The sequence below is a fragment of the Capricornis sumatraensis genome, chromosome 17, assembly GCF_032405125.1.
Source record: "Capricornis sumatraensis isolate serow.1 chromosome 17, serow.2, whole genome shotgun sequence".
Lineage (NCBI taxonomy): Eukaryota > Metazoa > Chordata > Mammalia > Artiodactyla > Bovidae > Capricornis > Capricornis sumatraensis.
The window spans coordinates 76555932-76572851 of NC_091085.1; the positions used below are offsets into that span (position 1 = coordinate 76555932).

General features: G+C 48.9%; 1 protein-coding gene across 3 annotated transcripts in view; it reads left to right on the forward strand.

The window, feature by feature from the left end:
- Nucleotides 1-15355, forward strand: part of RNF185 (ring finger protein 185) — a 30075-nt gene extending 14720 nt beyond the window's left edge. For 2 of the 3 annotated variants that reach the window (XM_068989767.1, XM_068989766.1), the window contains exons 2-7: nucleotides 508-730; nucleotides 3430-3448; nucleotides 5496-5608; nucleotides 7045-7099; nucleotides 11040-11157; nucleotides 13040-15355. In XM_068989767.1, coding sequence (XP_068845868.1) covers nucleotides 555-730; nucleotides 3430-3448; nucleotides 5496-5608; nucleotides 7045-7099; nucleotides 11040-11157; nucleotides 13040-13137 — 579 coding nt within the window. In that variant the 5' untranslated portion in view covers nucleotides 508-554 and the 3' untranslated portion in view covers nucleotides 13138-15355. Of the gene's footprint in view, nucleotides 1-378; nucleotides 425-507; nucleotides 731-3429; nucleotides 3449-5495; nucleotides 5609-7044; nucleotides 7100-11039; nucleotides 11158-13039 lie in introns of those variants that run through there. The other variant, XM_068989768.1, reaches the window with a different exon arrangement.
- The last annotated feature ends 1565 nt before the right edge of the window (nucleotides 15356-16920 follow it).

The window sequence follows — 16920 nt, forward strand, 5'->3', positions numbered from 1 at the left end:
GCAGTGTGGAAAATGTTGGACCAGATGACTCTTTTGGTCCTTGCCAGCTTCCTGACCTTTCACGGTTCCAGGGTTTTCTTTGTATTCTGGTGTGTGCTGGTCACAATCCTCTGGCTTGAGCAGACTCACCGCCAACATAGAGGCCGTCCAGAGTTAAGAGGACTGCCTGTGAACTTTCAGTCTGATTGAGCATGTATTTATCACTTGGGCAGTAACCCAGGAGAATGGAAATACACTGAGACGGGGTCCTGGTTCCAGTGGAGGCTGTCTTCTATTTGCGCCCTGTGTTATTTACGTGGTCCATTCTGGGCTACATTCACGGAAAGTTTCTGAGTCATTTTTCTCTGGCTAACACCCCACGACTGCCACCCTCTGCCGCTTCTAGGAAGTCTCAGGGGTTCAGTCATAATCTGAATTTCCAGACGTGAGAGAAGATGGGGGTGTTGGTGTGGAGGGGGGCACAGGGAGTGGGCTGCAGAAATGGGCAATCATGTCTCTGCCTTTCAGGATTTCCCTGGGGAGAATCTTCATCCCGAGCTTGCTGGCAGCCAAGGATGGCAAGCAAGGGGCCCTCAGCCTCTGCGTCCCCTGACAACTCCAGTGCAGGGGGGCCCAGCGGCAGCAGCAACGGTGCCGGTGAGAGCGGGGGCCAGGACAGCACGTTTGAGTGCAACATCTGCCTGGACACAGCCAAGGACGCCGTCATCAGCCTGTGCGGCCACCTCTTCTGGTCAGTACCCCTTCCATTCTTCTGGGGGACACGTGCCCAGTTTAAAAAGCTTGTGGCCCTGGACAGTTCTGGAGCATTTGGGTCCTGATACACTCAGGCCCTAAGGCAGGAGACCTGGGTCCTCATCCCCGCTGTGCTGCTGTTAAACTGAGTGACCTTGGACAGGTCCCGTCCTCACCCTGGGCTCCCTGTCCCCATCGCTGAAGTGACGGTGCCCACCATTTAGTGAGCACTGCTCCGTGCCCACTCGCTGCCCTGAGCCGAGAGGCAGTTGCAGCACAGTGGCCCTGAGCAAGGACCTTGCCCCGAGTCCTGGCTCCGCCACTTTCCTCCCGTGTGGCCGTGGGCAAGGTGCGTCCGCACACAGCGCTTCATTCTGTAGGGTTGTTGGGAGCATTCGGTGGCTTGGAAGAGCATGTAGTAAATGTTACGTTCTAGCCGTGATCCTGATGTTTGCTACCATATTTTACGTCTATCAAAATGAAGTCCCAGAGTCAGTGTCCATTTCAGCCTTGGTGCTTACAGAAGCCCCTCCTGGCTCTGAGAATCTGGGTGGATGTCAAGATTTTATTGATTTATTTTTTTCCCCTTGCTTTGAGCTGGACCCTGAGGGGCACATTGGGGGAACTAGAGGGATGAGAGTGCCACCCAAGTAAGGTGCAGAGCGTGCCGCCTGAGGCAGGCAGTTTGCATGGTCGGGTTCATGCGAGACCTGAAGCTGCTGTATGGGCAGGGAAGTATTAGAAGCAAGATGGTTAGAGGAGGATTGGGCCAGATTGTCACACCTAGATTTGATTGAGCAGAACATGGAGCTTTTGAATATTTTTGAGCACAGGAGTGGTGTGAAGAAAGGGTCATTTAAATAATGTGTCAGTAAGTTTAAATTGGCAACAGGGAAAAGGATAAATTTATTAGTGATTTTTTTTTTTGGCAGTTCTTGCTCTGATTATTAAGTTTTATGCAAAACTGTTTGTCATCAGCCGTCTCTTAGAAATTGAAGATACTCTAGTTTCGTAACTGAGGTATCATAAAACCAAGATTTGAAAACATTAAGAAATCAGTCAGGGTACTGTTGGAAAGAACAGATTCAAAAATGAAACAGATGCTTCCAACCCAAGTGGTTTGTCCCCAAGCACATCTGCTGATCTGCTGTCCTTGGTCTGAACCCCAGCTTCCTTGTATGTGAAATGGAGACGGTTGCAGTGCCTTGAAGGTTAGTGTGACGACTTGAGTGACACTGATACAGGAAGAGTCATTCAGCCACAGCCCGGCACACAGTGGTGGTTTAATGCCTGGGAGTGACCATCATCGTTAGAATCCAGAATTTTTCCTGGAGAGGCACCCTGTCTTCTCCCCTGCAGCCTGTGAGGGAAGTTGCCACTGGAGAGCTGCCACAATTTGGGGTGCCCTCTGCTCTGTTGGGAATGGGGTTGCAGGGTTAATGTTGGAGTCCGGTGTCTGTTAGGTCCAGGGAGGGTGTGTGTTGTGGGTTCTGAGGGTAAAGTGTTGGTCAGTATTTGGGAAAGGAATTAGCGTCTGAGCCTGCGTTTTCCCCTGTCCTGGCACTTGGCAGGCTTGCAGTAAGTATTTGCTAGCTGAGTGGACGAGTGAATGAAGAGAGAAAGAGTAAATCTGGAGGCAGAGTAGCTGTTCCTTCGATTCTGTAAATGTCTTTTGCACCAGTGCCGGGCAGCAGAGGGACAGGAAACTGGAAGCCAGAAGACTTGTGTTTTGTTTGTTTTTGACTGTGCCGAGCCTCCGCTGCTGAGCAGGTTTTTCTCTCGTTGCAGCTGTGGGCCTCTCGTTGCAGTGGCTTCTCTTGTTGTGGAGGGCAGGCTGCAGGCTGCTCAGGCTTCAGGAGTTGTGGTGCATGAGCTTAGCTGCTCCGTGGCACGTGGGATCTTCCCGGATCAGGGATTGAGCCCGTGTCTCCTGCATTGGCAGGAGGATTCTTCACCACTGTGCCAGGGAAGCCCGGACTTCTGTTTTAGTCCTGGTGCCACAGGCAAGTGGTTTCATGTTTCAGAGTTTGGTTTCTTCGTTTGTAAAATGAGAATTCAGGCAGCAGCCTCTCCCTAAGCTGAAGGTAGACCTTTCTGCCAAGCAGCGTCCCCTTCTTTCCATTATTTCACGATGTCTTTATAGTGCCCTTGAACTTTTAAGCTGCTTCCTGACTGAAGAGCTCTCAGGGCTGAGAACAGCCTGAAGATTTTGTAAAACTGGGTCTAGATCCCACCTTCCTCGTGAGCCTGAGGAGGCTGTGAACCCAGTGAAACTGAGTCTGAAGTAGGCCATGTGTGCATGTTCATGTGAGGATGCCCCCGTGAATTTCCCTGCCCAGACGATCCTTAGCTTTTGTTGGTTTCCTTCAGAGGTCGTAACCCCCCCAAAGGTCGATTTGCGAGAAGCTGGTTTGGGTATGGTCTGGAGCCTGGGGATCTTCATAAATAGTGGGACTCCAAGGGTAGAGACTCGGGTCTTGTCTCCATTGCTTCCCTTTCTCTGTGGCTTTAGTTTAGTCTTTCCCAGTTTCTGATACCAGCAATCCCCACAGGCTCTCAGCGGGTTGCAGTGCTCCACAGTTCAATCCTGTTGCCCCTTTTTCTGCTCCCACCTTACCCAGTGTTTCTGTTAATGAAATCATTTTCTTTACCTTTCTCTTTCTCCTTGATGAATGGTTGCCCTGGGGACTCCTGCAGTTGGCCGTGTTTACATCAGGTAAGATGCATTTCATTTTACTTTTTCTTTCATCAGCTGTGGTTGCACAAGACACCCCTGGTCTCCGGAGACTGCTGTCAGCAGCTGCAGTCTCCCCTGCCTGTGGGCTTATTTGCCTGCGTTCCCCCCAACCCTGTGTATTCACCTGCCTGCTGACAGCCACTTGATGAAACAAGAGGTCAGTGGCGCCTCAGGTGGGACGCTCCTGACTGCTGCCAGGGGCCGTTGTGGCTTCGGCGAGCTGCTCCTCTCTGGGCCTCATGCCCTCATGTGTGAATCAGGTTGGATGTGATAGCGTGTTAGATTTTATTGTTGAGATTGTGCTTCTATAAAAAGTACCTCCTATCATATCAGCAATCTTTGTAGCCTTAGAGGCCTTGAAAATACTAGGAAGAGGAGAACTCTTTTGGTCTCAATGGAGAGCTTTTATGAGAGGGAAAAAGTCTGTTTTCCCAGCATTTGATTATTATGAGAACCAGTTAGTAAGTCTTCTCCAAGACCCAGGCGCCTGCTTGGTGGGACAGAGCGGGGCCTGGCACTGACAGCTGGCTGTGAATAATCGCTGCTGGCTGACAGTCTCCACGGTTGTTGGCAGTCAAGCCCTGTACTCGTAGGTGGCTTGGGAATGTAGGGGGAGGTTAGAAGTTCCAGACCGCTGGAGCCTCAGAATCTGAATGGGAGAAGCAGAGGAGGCTAGAGGGCTTTCCACTGTGTTTCCGGGCTGTGCATTCCGACCCCAGTGGATCCTGGTAGAGCACATCTGTTCTAAATCAATAGAGAGCACGTAGCACATTTTCACTCTTTTGACAGTAAAATAAAGGCAGTAGGATATAAAATTGTCAGATGCTGCGTTCTCCTTGCCCTGAAGTTCTAGATTCACATTTGTGTGATAAACGACATGTCACTGTGTCTAAAGGTACAATTTATGCTTTAAGATAAACATTGAGTGTGTGTGTATGTGTGTGTGTGTATATATATATATATAGAGAGAGAGATTATAAATTAATATCTAATGTCTGCAAAGACACTAACGTAATGTATTTTTATTTTAATTTTGTTTTTGAGAAAATTAAAATTATTTTAATACAACCAGGGAAAGGACCTAGAAAACTCAAAACGGGATTGTTTTTAATTTTGAAAGAAGTAGTTGAATGCAAAAATTAATGAAAGTGCATAAAAAAAACACTAAGGAAATTTAGATAATAAAAACCTATTCTTAGCACATAGTAAATAACCAGAAAATGGTCAATTTATGTCTAGATACTGATGACTAAGGTACATAGTTGTTGAGGAAATGCTGTAAAAACAAGAAACAGAAAAATATGACTGTCAGGATCATACAATTGATCTGTTAGGGGAGGTGGAGATTTAAAGTGTGTTATATTGGGACTTCCCTGGAGTCCGATGGTTAAAACTCTGTGCGCCCAATGCAGGGGGTGGGGATTCAACCCCTGGTTGGGACACTGAGATCCTGCATAACACACGAAAAAAAGAAAAATAAAGTTTGTTATACTTAAGTGTGCGTGCTCAGTTGTGTCTGATTCTTCGCAACTCCATGGACTGTAGCCCGCCAGGCTCCTCTGTCTGTGGAATTTTCCAGGCAAGAATACTGGCGTGGGTTGCCATTTTCTTCTTGGAGGATCTTCCCCACCCAGGGATCAAACCTACATCTCCTGCTTGGCAGGTGGATTCTTTACCACTATGACACCTGGGAAGCCCTTGTTACATCTGCAGCCTAACCTGAGACTGGGTCTGTCCGACCTCTTGACACAGCTCCAGGCCTGCAGTTTCTTCCTGCTGGGAAGCCCTGTGAGAGAACGAAGCATTAAAAAGCCTGTTTAATTATGATGGCATTTAAAGGCAATTTTGATTGCACCACTAGTAAATATTTATCAAGTGCCAGGTGCAGGATGAGAGACTTGGGTTCCTTGAGATGTTCCTTGCTGGTGCTCATGTTTCCAGTGTGAGGCCTCTGGTCCCCTGCTGGCTCTGATGGCCCACCCTGGTGGGCTTGCACCCTTCATGCACTTTTCTCTCCTGCTTGCAGTGGTTGGAGACGAGACCTAACAGACAGGTGTGTCCAGTTTGCAAAGCTGGCATCAGCCGCGACAAGGTCATCCCACTCTATGGCAGGGGCAGCACTGGGCAGCAGGACCCCAGGTGAGTCCATGGGGCCCCTCTTACTGCTCCCCGTGGACACAGACTCATTCCCATTCAGTACCCCTCACCCCCACCCTTTAGTAGGTGCTTAGAGACCCTCAGTCTCCAGAGGCTTGGGATCCAGGTGGGAGTCAGCCAGGAGGGGAGCGGAGCCAGGTTGCCACTTGCTGGGCTGTAACACATACGTTCTCTGAGCACCTGCTCGCGAGCAGGTCATGTGCTGGGCAGCATGCTGGACTCCACCACCGCAGGTGTGCAGCATGCTGTGAGGGAGCCTGGGAAGCAGGGTGTCCAGTGGGGGGCTCTGCAGGGAGGGCAGTGGCCGTAGTTGTGATGTAGAGTCGGAGCAGGAGACGGGATTGGGAGACTTCCTGGGGCCTGAGATTTCTGGAGATGGAGGCATGAGCAGGTCTGACATTCTGTAGACACAAGTACTGAGAGCCTGCATGGTGTGCATGCACGTGTGCACACACACAAACACACTCTGCCTGCAGCTCCTCCCCCCCCCACACACACTCTCTTCCTGCATCACACACACACTCAGAGGCACACACGTAGACACACACAGAGGCACACACACACAGACTCTCTCTCTCTGCCTCCCCAAACTCCTGCAGCGTCTCTTACCCTTCTGCCCCACTCCAGCATACCCTGTACCCAGACACATTGGCCTTCCCTTAAGGGACACACTTACCCTTTTACCTTCATGAGCCTTTGTATTTATTGTCCCTTTGCCCTTTCTACCCTGTTGGTCCTGCTCAACTCCCTGCTCCTCCTCTAAATTCTCCGTCTTTAATGAGCAACCTAAAGTCACCTCCTCCTTGAAGCCCCCTTTCCTCCCCACGTTAGTCGCTTGCACCCTGCTCCATTCAGTTGGCACCTCCATTAAAGAAGTGCCTTCTGCACGGTAGTGTGATAGGCTGCAGCCCCCTTTCATCCACAAGCACTTCAGAAGCGGCATCTGTCATAGCTTGCTGCCTGGTGGGTAACGAGCCCTCAGTCCAGAGGCAAAAGAATAGTGCAAAGTACTTGCCCAAGGGTGGTGGGAGGTAAAGCTGAAGGTGATGGGGCGGGACAGAGAGACCCTGAATCTCAGCCCTCTCTGCTGACAGGCCGTCTTCTGTTTCAGTTTGGGTTTTGGGTTTTTTGACACAGTGCCCCACTGGCAGTCATAACCAGTCTGGGTCCAGCTCTCTATTAGAGGAGTAAGCCAAGAGCAATCTGATGAGCATCTTGTAGCAAGTGGGTTTTCTACACACTAGGGAAAGGCAACTGCAGGTAGCACAGAGTTGGTAGTTGATCTGGCTGGGCATTGGTTCATGTGCCGGGCACGAAAAGGGGCCCTGGCCTTGACCTTTTTGGTGAAGGGCTCTCCCACTCAGGAAACAGATCAAAGCATTTCCTAATGGACTGACTTTACACCATTTCTGTTTCAGAGAGAAGACCCCTCCCCGTCCTCAAGGACAGAGGCCAGAGCCAGAGAACAGAGGGGTAAGGAAAATTCTAGAACAAACCTTCTTGAAATGAGCCCCTGGCTTTAGAAGTTTCCCTCTTGGCCCTACACTTTTTCTCCTTGATTACAAAAGTAAAGGAAAATTCGCAAAATACAGAAAGGAAAAGAGGGGAGAAAATAACTTATAATCACACCATTCGGAGATAACCACTGGAAACATTTTGGTCTGTTTACTTTTCTATTTTTCTATAATTATCTGTGTACACAGACTTTACAGATTTATTTGTGTGTTTATCTTTTACAGATAGATCTGTTTGTATAGATACATCTGTTTGTATCTGTTTGATATATTTTTATTTTTACGGCATTTGGCCCCTGTTTTGTAACCACCTTTTAAATTTTTATTCTTTCTTTTTAAATTAAAAAGTTTATTTTAACAAATATTTCTATTTAAAATTTTATTTAATGCCTTCTGTATGCTGGGCATCAGTCCAGGCACTGATGATGTACATAGTGAACATTCTAAAGATCTCTGCATCTGTGGCGCTCATAGGCAGCCCCAGGAGATATTTCAGGCTCAGGTCCAGACTGCCACAGTAAAGTGAGTATCACAGTAGAGCAAGCCACACAATTGTTTTGGTGTTCCCAGTGCGTATAAAAGTTATGTTTACACTGTAGTCTATTAAACGTGTAATAGGTAGACATAATTTTTAGACAGTAAATTAAATTATGGCCAAAAAAAGTATATACTTCAATTAAGAAATACTTTATTGCTAAAAAATGCTATCATCTGAACCTTCAGCAAGTCTTAGTAGTAACACCAGAGATCACTGATCATAGATCACTGTAACAAACATAATAATGAACAAGTCTGGAATACTGCAATTAGCAAAATATGATAAATCAAACAAATGATGTTAGAAAAATGATGCCTGTAGACTTTCTTAATGCAGGGTTGCCATAACCTTCCATTTGTAAAAAACACAGCGTCTGTGAAGCACAGTACAATGAGAAATATCCTCAGAGAGGGAGGGGTTTGTAATGATGTATCTTGAGATTTTGCATCAGTACTATTTTACTTAATGGCCATTTAAGTGTTCAGATGGACTTAATGTAATTTATTTAATTTATTTAATCCTTTGGATTGAATGGATATCTAACTGCTTCCTTTTCTTCTTTATATTTAAAAAATACTCTGATGAATTTCTTTTTTTGGCCACACTGCACAGCCAGCTTACAGGATCTTAGTTCCCCAATCAGGGATTGAACCCAGTCCCTCGGCAGTGAAAGCCCTGAGTCCGAACTACTGGGCCACCAGAGAATTCCCCCTCTGATGAATTTATAAATTTTTTGCAGGTTCACGATTACTGGGATAAATTCTTAGAAGTAGAGTTAACTGGATTAAAAATTTGCACATTTAAATTTGCACAAAACAAGTATATTTCATTTCTCCATCTTCTCTTTGTCTGTGTGCTTGTGTATGTATATTTTTATGTAGCCATTAGCATTCTGCTTTCTTTTTCAAGGAAATTTTATTTTATTTTAAATTTTTTATTTTGTATTGGGGTATAGCTGATCAATGCTAAAATTTAATTTTGACAATATTTTCCATGAGGTTCTTTGTGTCCTCTTTATTAGTTTTAATAATAATAATAAATACTTATTTCATTGAATTTTGATGCATTATAATTTTTTTTTCATTGAAGGACCTTTTAGTTGCTTTCAGATTGAGGATCTTAATAACAGCAATGAATGCTTGATGAATGATTATTATATGCACAGAACTATATGTTAAGGCTTTATACATATGATCTTATTTAAACCTTACATCAACCCACTGAACAAAAGAGGAGACTGAGGTTTGTATAGTGACTTGTCCAGGGCCACACAAACAAAGCTGAAACCTAGACCAGGCTTGTATTGAAGTCCTGCCTCTTGACTACCAGATCACCTCACGTTAACCATCCCAGGCTTTGGTTCCCAGCAGAGCATTGCTCCTAACACAGTAATCCGAGGCCCCAGGAAGGCAGAGGCCCTGGCTGTGAAAACTGCGATGCACCATTGACGTCGACCAGCGCCCACTCGCAACCGCCAGGCAGGCTTTGCTTGCTCTGCCCCAGGAGCAGAAGCCCACCACATGTGAGGCCTTGTGGGGTTACACAGGTGTTGCTGGAAGTGGGGCTGGAGGGTCAGTCCTTGGGCTGGCCCTGAATGAGGTGGTGGTTCCTGATGAAACAGTTGCACCTTTCTAGGTAAGGCAACCCTGATCCCAGGACCCGTTAGACTCCACCAGGCTGGTTTTGAGTTGGAGGCTTTTCTGTACCAAGGAGATGGAAACCAGTTGTTTTCCTTCCCTGTTCATCTTATCAAAATCGGCTGTTAGGCTTTATAGGTAGTGCGGCCCAGCAGGAAGTTCAGGGCTGGTGCCAGGCTGCACTCAGTAGGGATGGGGGCGGCCACCTCCATGATCTTCGAAAGACTCACAAGTGCAGCCGGTCAGCTCTTTGTGGAGAGCAGTTAGCCCAACAATTTTTCTTATTAAAATTATTTTAAAATCATTTTTTCTAAGGATCTTCCCACGGATGCAGAGGAGGAGAGTTTTTTTAACATGTGCACAATAATTAAGAACATGGCGGGGGAAGGGGGGGTCCATGTGGTTAAGACTCTGCACTTCCATTACAGGGGGCTCAGGATCTATCCCTGGTCAGGAAACTAAGATCCTGAATGCTGCTCAGTGCTGCCAAAAAAATAAAAACAGTATGCTTTGGGACTTCGCTGGTGGTTCAGTGGCTAAAACTCTGAGCTCCCAAGGCGGGGGGCCCAGGTTCCATCCCTAGTCAGGGAACTGGATCCCACGTGCCACAACTAGCGCAGACCTGGTGTAGCCACATAAATATTAGAAAAAAGCATGGATTTTCAGACCGTATTGATCTAGTTTCAGATCTAAACTCTACCCCTTACCAGCTGTGTGACCTTGGTCAAGTTATTTCACTTCTGAGCCTTGGTTTGGTTATCTGTGAATGTGGGTGATGCTGATGTAAGAATTAAATGTGATTTGAGTGTCCCAGTACTTCACTTGGTGCCCAGCACAAAGCTGGCCCTTAGAAAATAGGAGTTAACCTATTTACAGTATTGCAGTTCTTGCTGAATCTTTCCATGTGAAAGATGATGCCGTGTAGAACACACTATAGAGAAAAAAGCTGAGGACCGATACCAGACTGCTGACAGTGACCACTGCAGGCAGGAGCTAGAAGTGGAGGGTGAACAGGAGACCTCTGACTTTCTATGTCATTTATTCTTATAATATGTGAATTTCTCATAGCAAGCATATATTACTTTTATAATCAGGAGAAAAAAGTGTTTTGAAGTTTTAAAATTCTCTGTGACAATATTAAAAGAAAAACTTGAGGGAGAATACTTACCCATATCTTTTCCACCTGTGTGCATATTGTCTTGTACTTGTGATCATGGTGTTCAAACAGTTTTATCTGATAACTTGTCACAAGAGTCTTTCTATGTTCCTGAATAGTCAGCATAGTGTTCTTTGGGAGGATGTATGGAAATTTTGATCACGGTCTCCATTGTTGGCTAATTATGGTTCCACTTTCTATTGCTGTTACAGGTAGTGTGTAGCTTGCTCTGTGTTCCTTTGTAATTGGGCATAGGGGTTATTGCCACTCCGGCTGTTACAAAGCATGAAAAGTGTTCTGGCTAGTGTGGGACTCTGGGAAAGAACCCCTGGGGCTCTGAGAACCCTCACATGCATCAGCAGAGAGTTCTACTTTGGGCCAGAGCCAGCCCTTTCTGGCATTCACAGCTCCTTAGCTGGGCCGCCTGGAAGGGCAGAAGAGCAGAGCTCCTCTGCCTTGGGGTTGAGATGGGAGGAAAAGAGGGTGGGAGGTGCCACACGTATGTAAGGTGACATGTGACAGGTACGGGAGAAACCTGCTGGTTCTGAAGTGAGTCTCTTCCACACAGGGATTCCAAGGGTTTGGATTCGGAGATGGTGGCTTCCAGATGTCTTTTGGAATTGGGGCCTTTCCCTTTGGTATATTTGCCACAGCATTTAACATAAATGATGGGCGGCCTCCTCCAGGTAAGACCCTGTTCTCTCGGTAATTTTGCTTGCGGACTCCTTGGAATTGCACAGTATGTATGTTACTACATGGATAATCAGGCTTTTCAAAATGCGCTGAACTCTTTCCAGATTACTGGTAGTTCTGGTCATAACACTGCACACTTACCAAGCATTAGGCATGTTCAGAGTGCTTTCCATCATAAACTCGGGGTCCTCACAATGAGCCCGTGGGATGGGGGTGCAGTCAGCTCCATTTTACAAATCAGAAAACGCTCAGTAGTGGTTCCCAAGATATTTCCCATGCCCCTAAAATGAAAAGGGATAAACTATACCAGCTGAGTAGAAGCATCATCCTGGGCACGTACCCCTCACCTTTGACCATTGCAGGTGAGGAGGGCAGGGAGACTGCGTGGAGTCAGGACCTCTCGGTTCTCTAGCATCTCTGGCCAGTTTCCCCCAGGATGCACATGGGGCTGGTCCTAAGTCCCAGCCCTCTGGGAACTCTGCCTGGGTCTGCCACCTGCTTCTGCCTTTCTCCCTTCAGCCAGCTTGAGTGCCAGCTCATTCAGTGTAGGGCAGGGTGGCAAGGTAGATGCCCTGGGCTCTGTTACAGTCTGATGCCCGGGCCTGGATCCTGACCCTGGAGCTGCCGAGGCCACTGAGCGCTGCCTGTGCTCACTGGCGCCTCTGGTGTGCAGGGCATGGTGCATGGTTCCGGAGCAGGAGCTCATGCTCTCAGGACAGGAGCCTCTCCTGAGCTGTCCATTCTTCTCGTGCCTCCACCCTGGCGCTTGGCACATGGCAGACAATCCATGAGTCTTTGTTGCCTGCCAGCCTCCCTGGCTCCACCAGAGCGCCTCACTGGGGAGGAACACAGCCCCATGCAATCTGGGGACTGGCCTTCCTGCCTTCCTCTGCCCCAGAAGTCTCTCCCCTGCCCATCTGCTGTTTCACCAGAGGAGAGAGGTCCCCCAGTGCCGGGTGTGCTCTGCTCCGAAGCAGCCACTCAGGGCGCTGGGAGGAGCAGGCGCCTGCCTGGCAGCACGGTTCCATCCATCCTGGCCCCGCCTCGCCTGGGGCTTCCCAGGCGCATGGAGTTCACAGCCAGGCTGACCGCGGGCCACTGCACCCCCCTGCCCCAGTCACAGGCGGTTTTCCCTGTCGTGATGGGTACAGTTTGCCCATCTGGGATGGAGGTTCTCCTAACTCCTTGCCCCACAGGCAGGAGGAGTTGCTCTGCACAGTAGCTTTTCTCAGAGCAGAGAGGAGTGGAGACCCAGGCTCTCAGCCTACTTCTGCCCCGAGCCTGCTATGCACTAAGGGAGACAGGTCTTCTTGTCTGTCTGGGCGCTCGTTCTTGCCTCTGAAAAAGGAAGACACCCCACATGGGGCTCCCTGAAACCCCTCCTGACTCACCAGTGCCGGAACCCAGAGACGGTGTGCAGAGGCTGAGAGCACAGCTGCGGGGTCTCCACCAGCTCATGGACCTCGAGATGTTGGGAAGGTTCCCTCATACCTGTGCTTCAGTCCTTGTTACACAAAATGGGATAAAAATACCTACCAGGCCGTAATGTGTATACTAAACAGCACACATAAGACACTTAACAGAGAGTAGCTTTTCTTCTTTTCCTCCAAGACTTTCCTGTTTTATGTGCATCTGCAGGCAAAAACCCTCTTAGGATAAACTGGAGACTTTTATCCTTGTTGTTACATGATTCCACATTTTTAAAATAATTCTGATTTTGTTTTGTCTGATATTATTTGGGGTTGGAAATATTTTCAGTGTAGCAGGATTCTGTTGTAAAGAGACGAAGCTTGATGCTCTGGACTTCTGACCCAGCGGCCAATGAGCACGGCTGCTGCATTCTCACAGCCTCTCCCCTCCCTTGTGTCCCTCCAGCTGTCCCGGGAACGCCCCAATACGTGGACGAACAGTTCCTCTCACGCCTCTTCCTGTTTGTGGCCCTGGTGATCATGTTCTGGCTATTGATTGCCTAATGCTGGGCTCCCGGCCCACATCCACGGCAGGGCCGCTGGACCAGTGATACGCCACCCCCACTCTTGATGTTTGACTTCCTGGCTAATCCTGACCCCTGGAATCGGTGGGGTTAGCGACACATCAAGGAGTCTTGCTTCTCCATCAGAGCTTTGGAACTCAAGACCAGCCGTTGAGGACCCTGGAGTCTGGCCACTGCTGTAAACACCCTGCTGTAACCTCAGGCCTTGGCATCGAGTCAGTCTCTCACTGGTTACACCATGAAATCCTGTCCAGCCAGCTCAGCAGGTCCTGACTCCACACAGGGGAGAAGCAGGAGAAGAGGAACTGTCCAGTTTCACCCGAAGTTAACATTACAAAGACAAAGGGATGAACCCAGTATGGAAACTTTATTCCATCTCTTTATAAAAATACCCCTTGGTGAGTGGCCTCTGAGGTCAGTGGGACTCCTCGAGCAGAGAGGTTCCCCTGTCGCATCCCAGTGCTGTTCTGTCCTGTTTCCTCCTCTTCCTCCTCAGCAGACGTGCATGAAATGGCTGTTCTGTTAAGATCCTTATTGCAGCAGCTGGAGCTGGGGTTGATTCATGAACTCACCAGAGACCCAAAGATTGATTGCCTCTGGGCCTTGTTCAGTGTCTTTGGCTCCAGAGTGGCCTGAATGACCTCGATTTCCTGACGTATATTACCCACAGAGACATGTGGTTGCCCATCACCTCACCCTCCAGAACTGTGCATATCTGCCTCCTGCCCAGGGGCACCATCCCAGGTGATTGCCGAGCCCGGGACCAACTGCATCTTAGGAGAGACCTGCTGTGGGACTCAGGTGGAGTTCCGAGCTCGGATGCAGAAAGGACTGAATGAGCAGCTATCCCAAGGCCGCAGAAGCTCTGGGTGCATCCTCTCCCAGACCCCCCAGAGGAAACTGGGGGGCTGTATTGAGTCATCCCAGCAGCATGTTGAAGACCACTCTCCTCAGAAGCCAGATTGTCCTTAATGAAGAGGCAGGGACGGGGAGACCAGCGTGTGACTCTGATTTTGGTGTGGCTCCAAGACCTTCTATGTGTGTGCTAAAACCAGGGGAGCATGCGCCTCCAGAGCCGGCAGCCCCTGGTGTTTTGTAGAGCCGGGCACAGAGACCAGGAGCCTCAGCATGATAAGAGGATGCGGTCTTCCCGTGGAAACCTTCCTCTGGAAACGTCCAGGGAAGCCATTCCTCCCCAGCCCTTGATCTGATTTTCAATCTCAAAAGCTTCTTCCTCTGAATCTGGTTGAAGAAGTGTGGTGCCGGCAGCAGGCCAGCTCACCGGGTGGGAAGGTTCTCGCTCTGACAGTCTGGCCTCTTCCTAGAAATCGAGTCTCTTACCAGAGAGATCCTCAGGGTCGGGGGAGGCGGGTTTACTCTGGGGTGCTGTCCCGTCACCGGTCCACACTGCTCCTGGGCTTACCCCAGTAGAGAGCCCCCCTAGTGTGTGTTCCAGATACAGCTCTGCACAGCCTGTGGAGACAGAGACCTGGAGGAAGATGAGGGAGGCCCTCTGCCCCCCCCACTGCAGCCCCCTTCCCCAGCCCCGTAGCTTTCAGTGCCAGAGCTCAGTGTTCAAACCGACAAAACACAAGTATTGAATAGGTGGTTCGTTTACCGAACCCATTTGGTAGGAATAAGCCACCTCCTTTACAGTGTGCCTGATGGATTTTAAACATTCCCTGGGCGCCCACAGGAGAAAAGTGCTCTTTTTCTCACCTCTGGTGAGGGCCCCTGAAGTTTCTCAGTGCGATGGCCCCACCTAGTGATGGGCAAGAGGACTTCAGTTGGATGGATCCAACAGAAATGGCTCTGCAGAAGAAAGGTTAAAGAAGGAAGGGTTGCAGGTAGGAAGACAAATAATTTGGACCCTTCAACGAAGTGGAGTGGGCCCAGGCGAGCTCCACCAGCAAAGGCATCCCAGGAAACTGTTAGAACAGCCAGGTTGGCCCAGTGCTGATCTTGAACCTTGCAGGTCCCCACTCGCCCTCTGCCAGGAGCTGGGGCAGAAGAGCCGACTTGGGACTGCTGGCCCAGCCCCGACAGGGAGCCCCCTTCTGAGCCCCCTGCAGGCTCACCACATAGCCTCTCTGCCGAGGCAGTTTTCCTCTCTTGTGTATGTGTTTCTGTGTTCTGGGCCCCAGCCCCTCCTGCCACCTGTCAGGAAACAACACCGTGTACAGTGGCACACCTTGCCCAGTCACTAATTTTCACTGTTGTGAAAGCGATTTGATTTAGAATTAAACAAACGGTTTTACATAACTGAGCTGTGGAGTTTCTGTGTCAGAGGAGTGGGGGTATGGGTTGGGGACTCGTCACACTGGTCTGGCCTCTTCAAAGCACCTTTGTGTCCTCAGGAATGTTAAACTGAGGATGAAAGTCTTCAAACACCCGTGGATACTTAGAAATGAGAAGCTTAGGTTGGAGGCCTGGTTTCAGAGACAGCCCCACCCAAGTTGTGACCTGTCTGGCAGGCAGACCCAGTTCTGATAAGTGTATGGAAATCTGAAGCTTGCAGGCTGCCACCATGGAGCCTAGCTTGTGGCCCGAAAGAGCCTTGAGGAAATCGGGTTGTTGAGCGTCAGCATGTCTCTCCGTGTTCCTTGACAAGGCAGGCTGTCTAGTCCTCCAGCTGCGCCCTCCACCTTGAGCAGGGGCCGTGCTGCCCGGTAAAGCTCCTTGGGAGATGGTGGGATTACAAACTTGGCCCAGCCTCAGGCTCCCCAGCACATCAGAGCTACAGGTCATCCCTCTGAGAGGAGCTCTCCACCTTAAACTTTGACCTCAGAGTTATCAAGTTGAATAGTGTCAAGATGTAGTAGAAAATGCAAAGATAAGGGAGCTCTGCTGCTGCTAAGTCGCTTCAGTCGTGTCCGACTCTGTGCGACCCCATAGACGGCAGCCCACCAGGCTCCCCCGTCCCTGGGATTCTCCAGGCAAGAACGCTGGAGTGGGCTGCCATTTCCTTCTCCAGTGCATGAAAGTGAAAAGTGAAAGTGAAGTTGCTCAGTGGGGTCCGACCCTCAGCGGGTCGTGTCTGACTACAGCCCACCAGGCTTCTCCGTCGCTGGGATTCTCCAGGCAAGAGTGCTGAAGGGAGCTCTAGGAGTTGATAAACCCAGTAAGAAGAGGAAACCAGGCACAGGAGAGCGGGGCAGGAAAGCCTCTGCGGGCCAGTTTCCCAGCCCCAGTAGCTGCCAACACAGGTCCAGTCGTAACTTATCCCCACTCTCGCACTGCTCCTCTCCAATTCATTTGTCCTGCTGGAACACTGTTTGGAAGCAAATTCTAGTCATAGCCCATCTTAAGTATTTCAGTGTGCATCTCAATAATGATTCTTAAAACTAGCCAAAATACTTTGCATGTACCTTTAAAAATTAATGCTACTTCCTTAATATCATGTGTCCCATCATTGTTCAGATCTTCCTAGTTGTCTCATAACTTTTCGTACAGTCTGTGTTGAGATCCAAAATAGACCCATACATTGGTATTGGATGTCTAAGTTTCTGTTATATCTATATGGTCCTTTTCCATCTCTTCTTTCCCTTGGGGTTTATCTGTTAAGGAAACCAGTTCATTTGTCCTGTTGAGTTTGCTGTAGCTTCACTTTTGCTGTAGCTTCACTTTTGCTGTAGCTTCACTTGGTATTAATCAAGTCTACTTACGCTTGCATTTCCTGTAAGTTGGTTGTTAAGTCTGGAGACTTGGCCAGATTCAGGTTTTATTTTTTGTTTGTTTTGTAAGACTGTGTCATAAGTGGTAG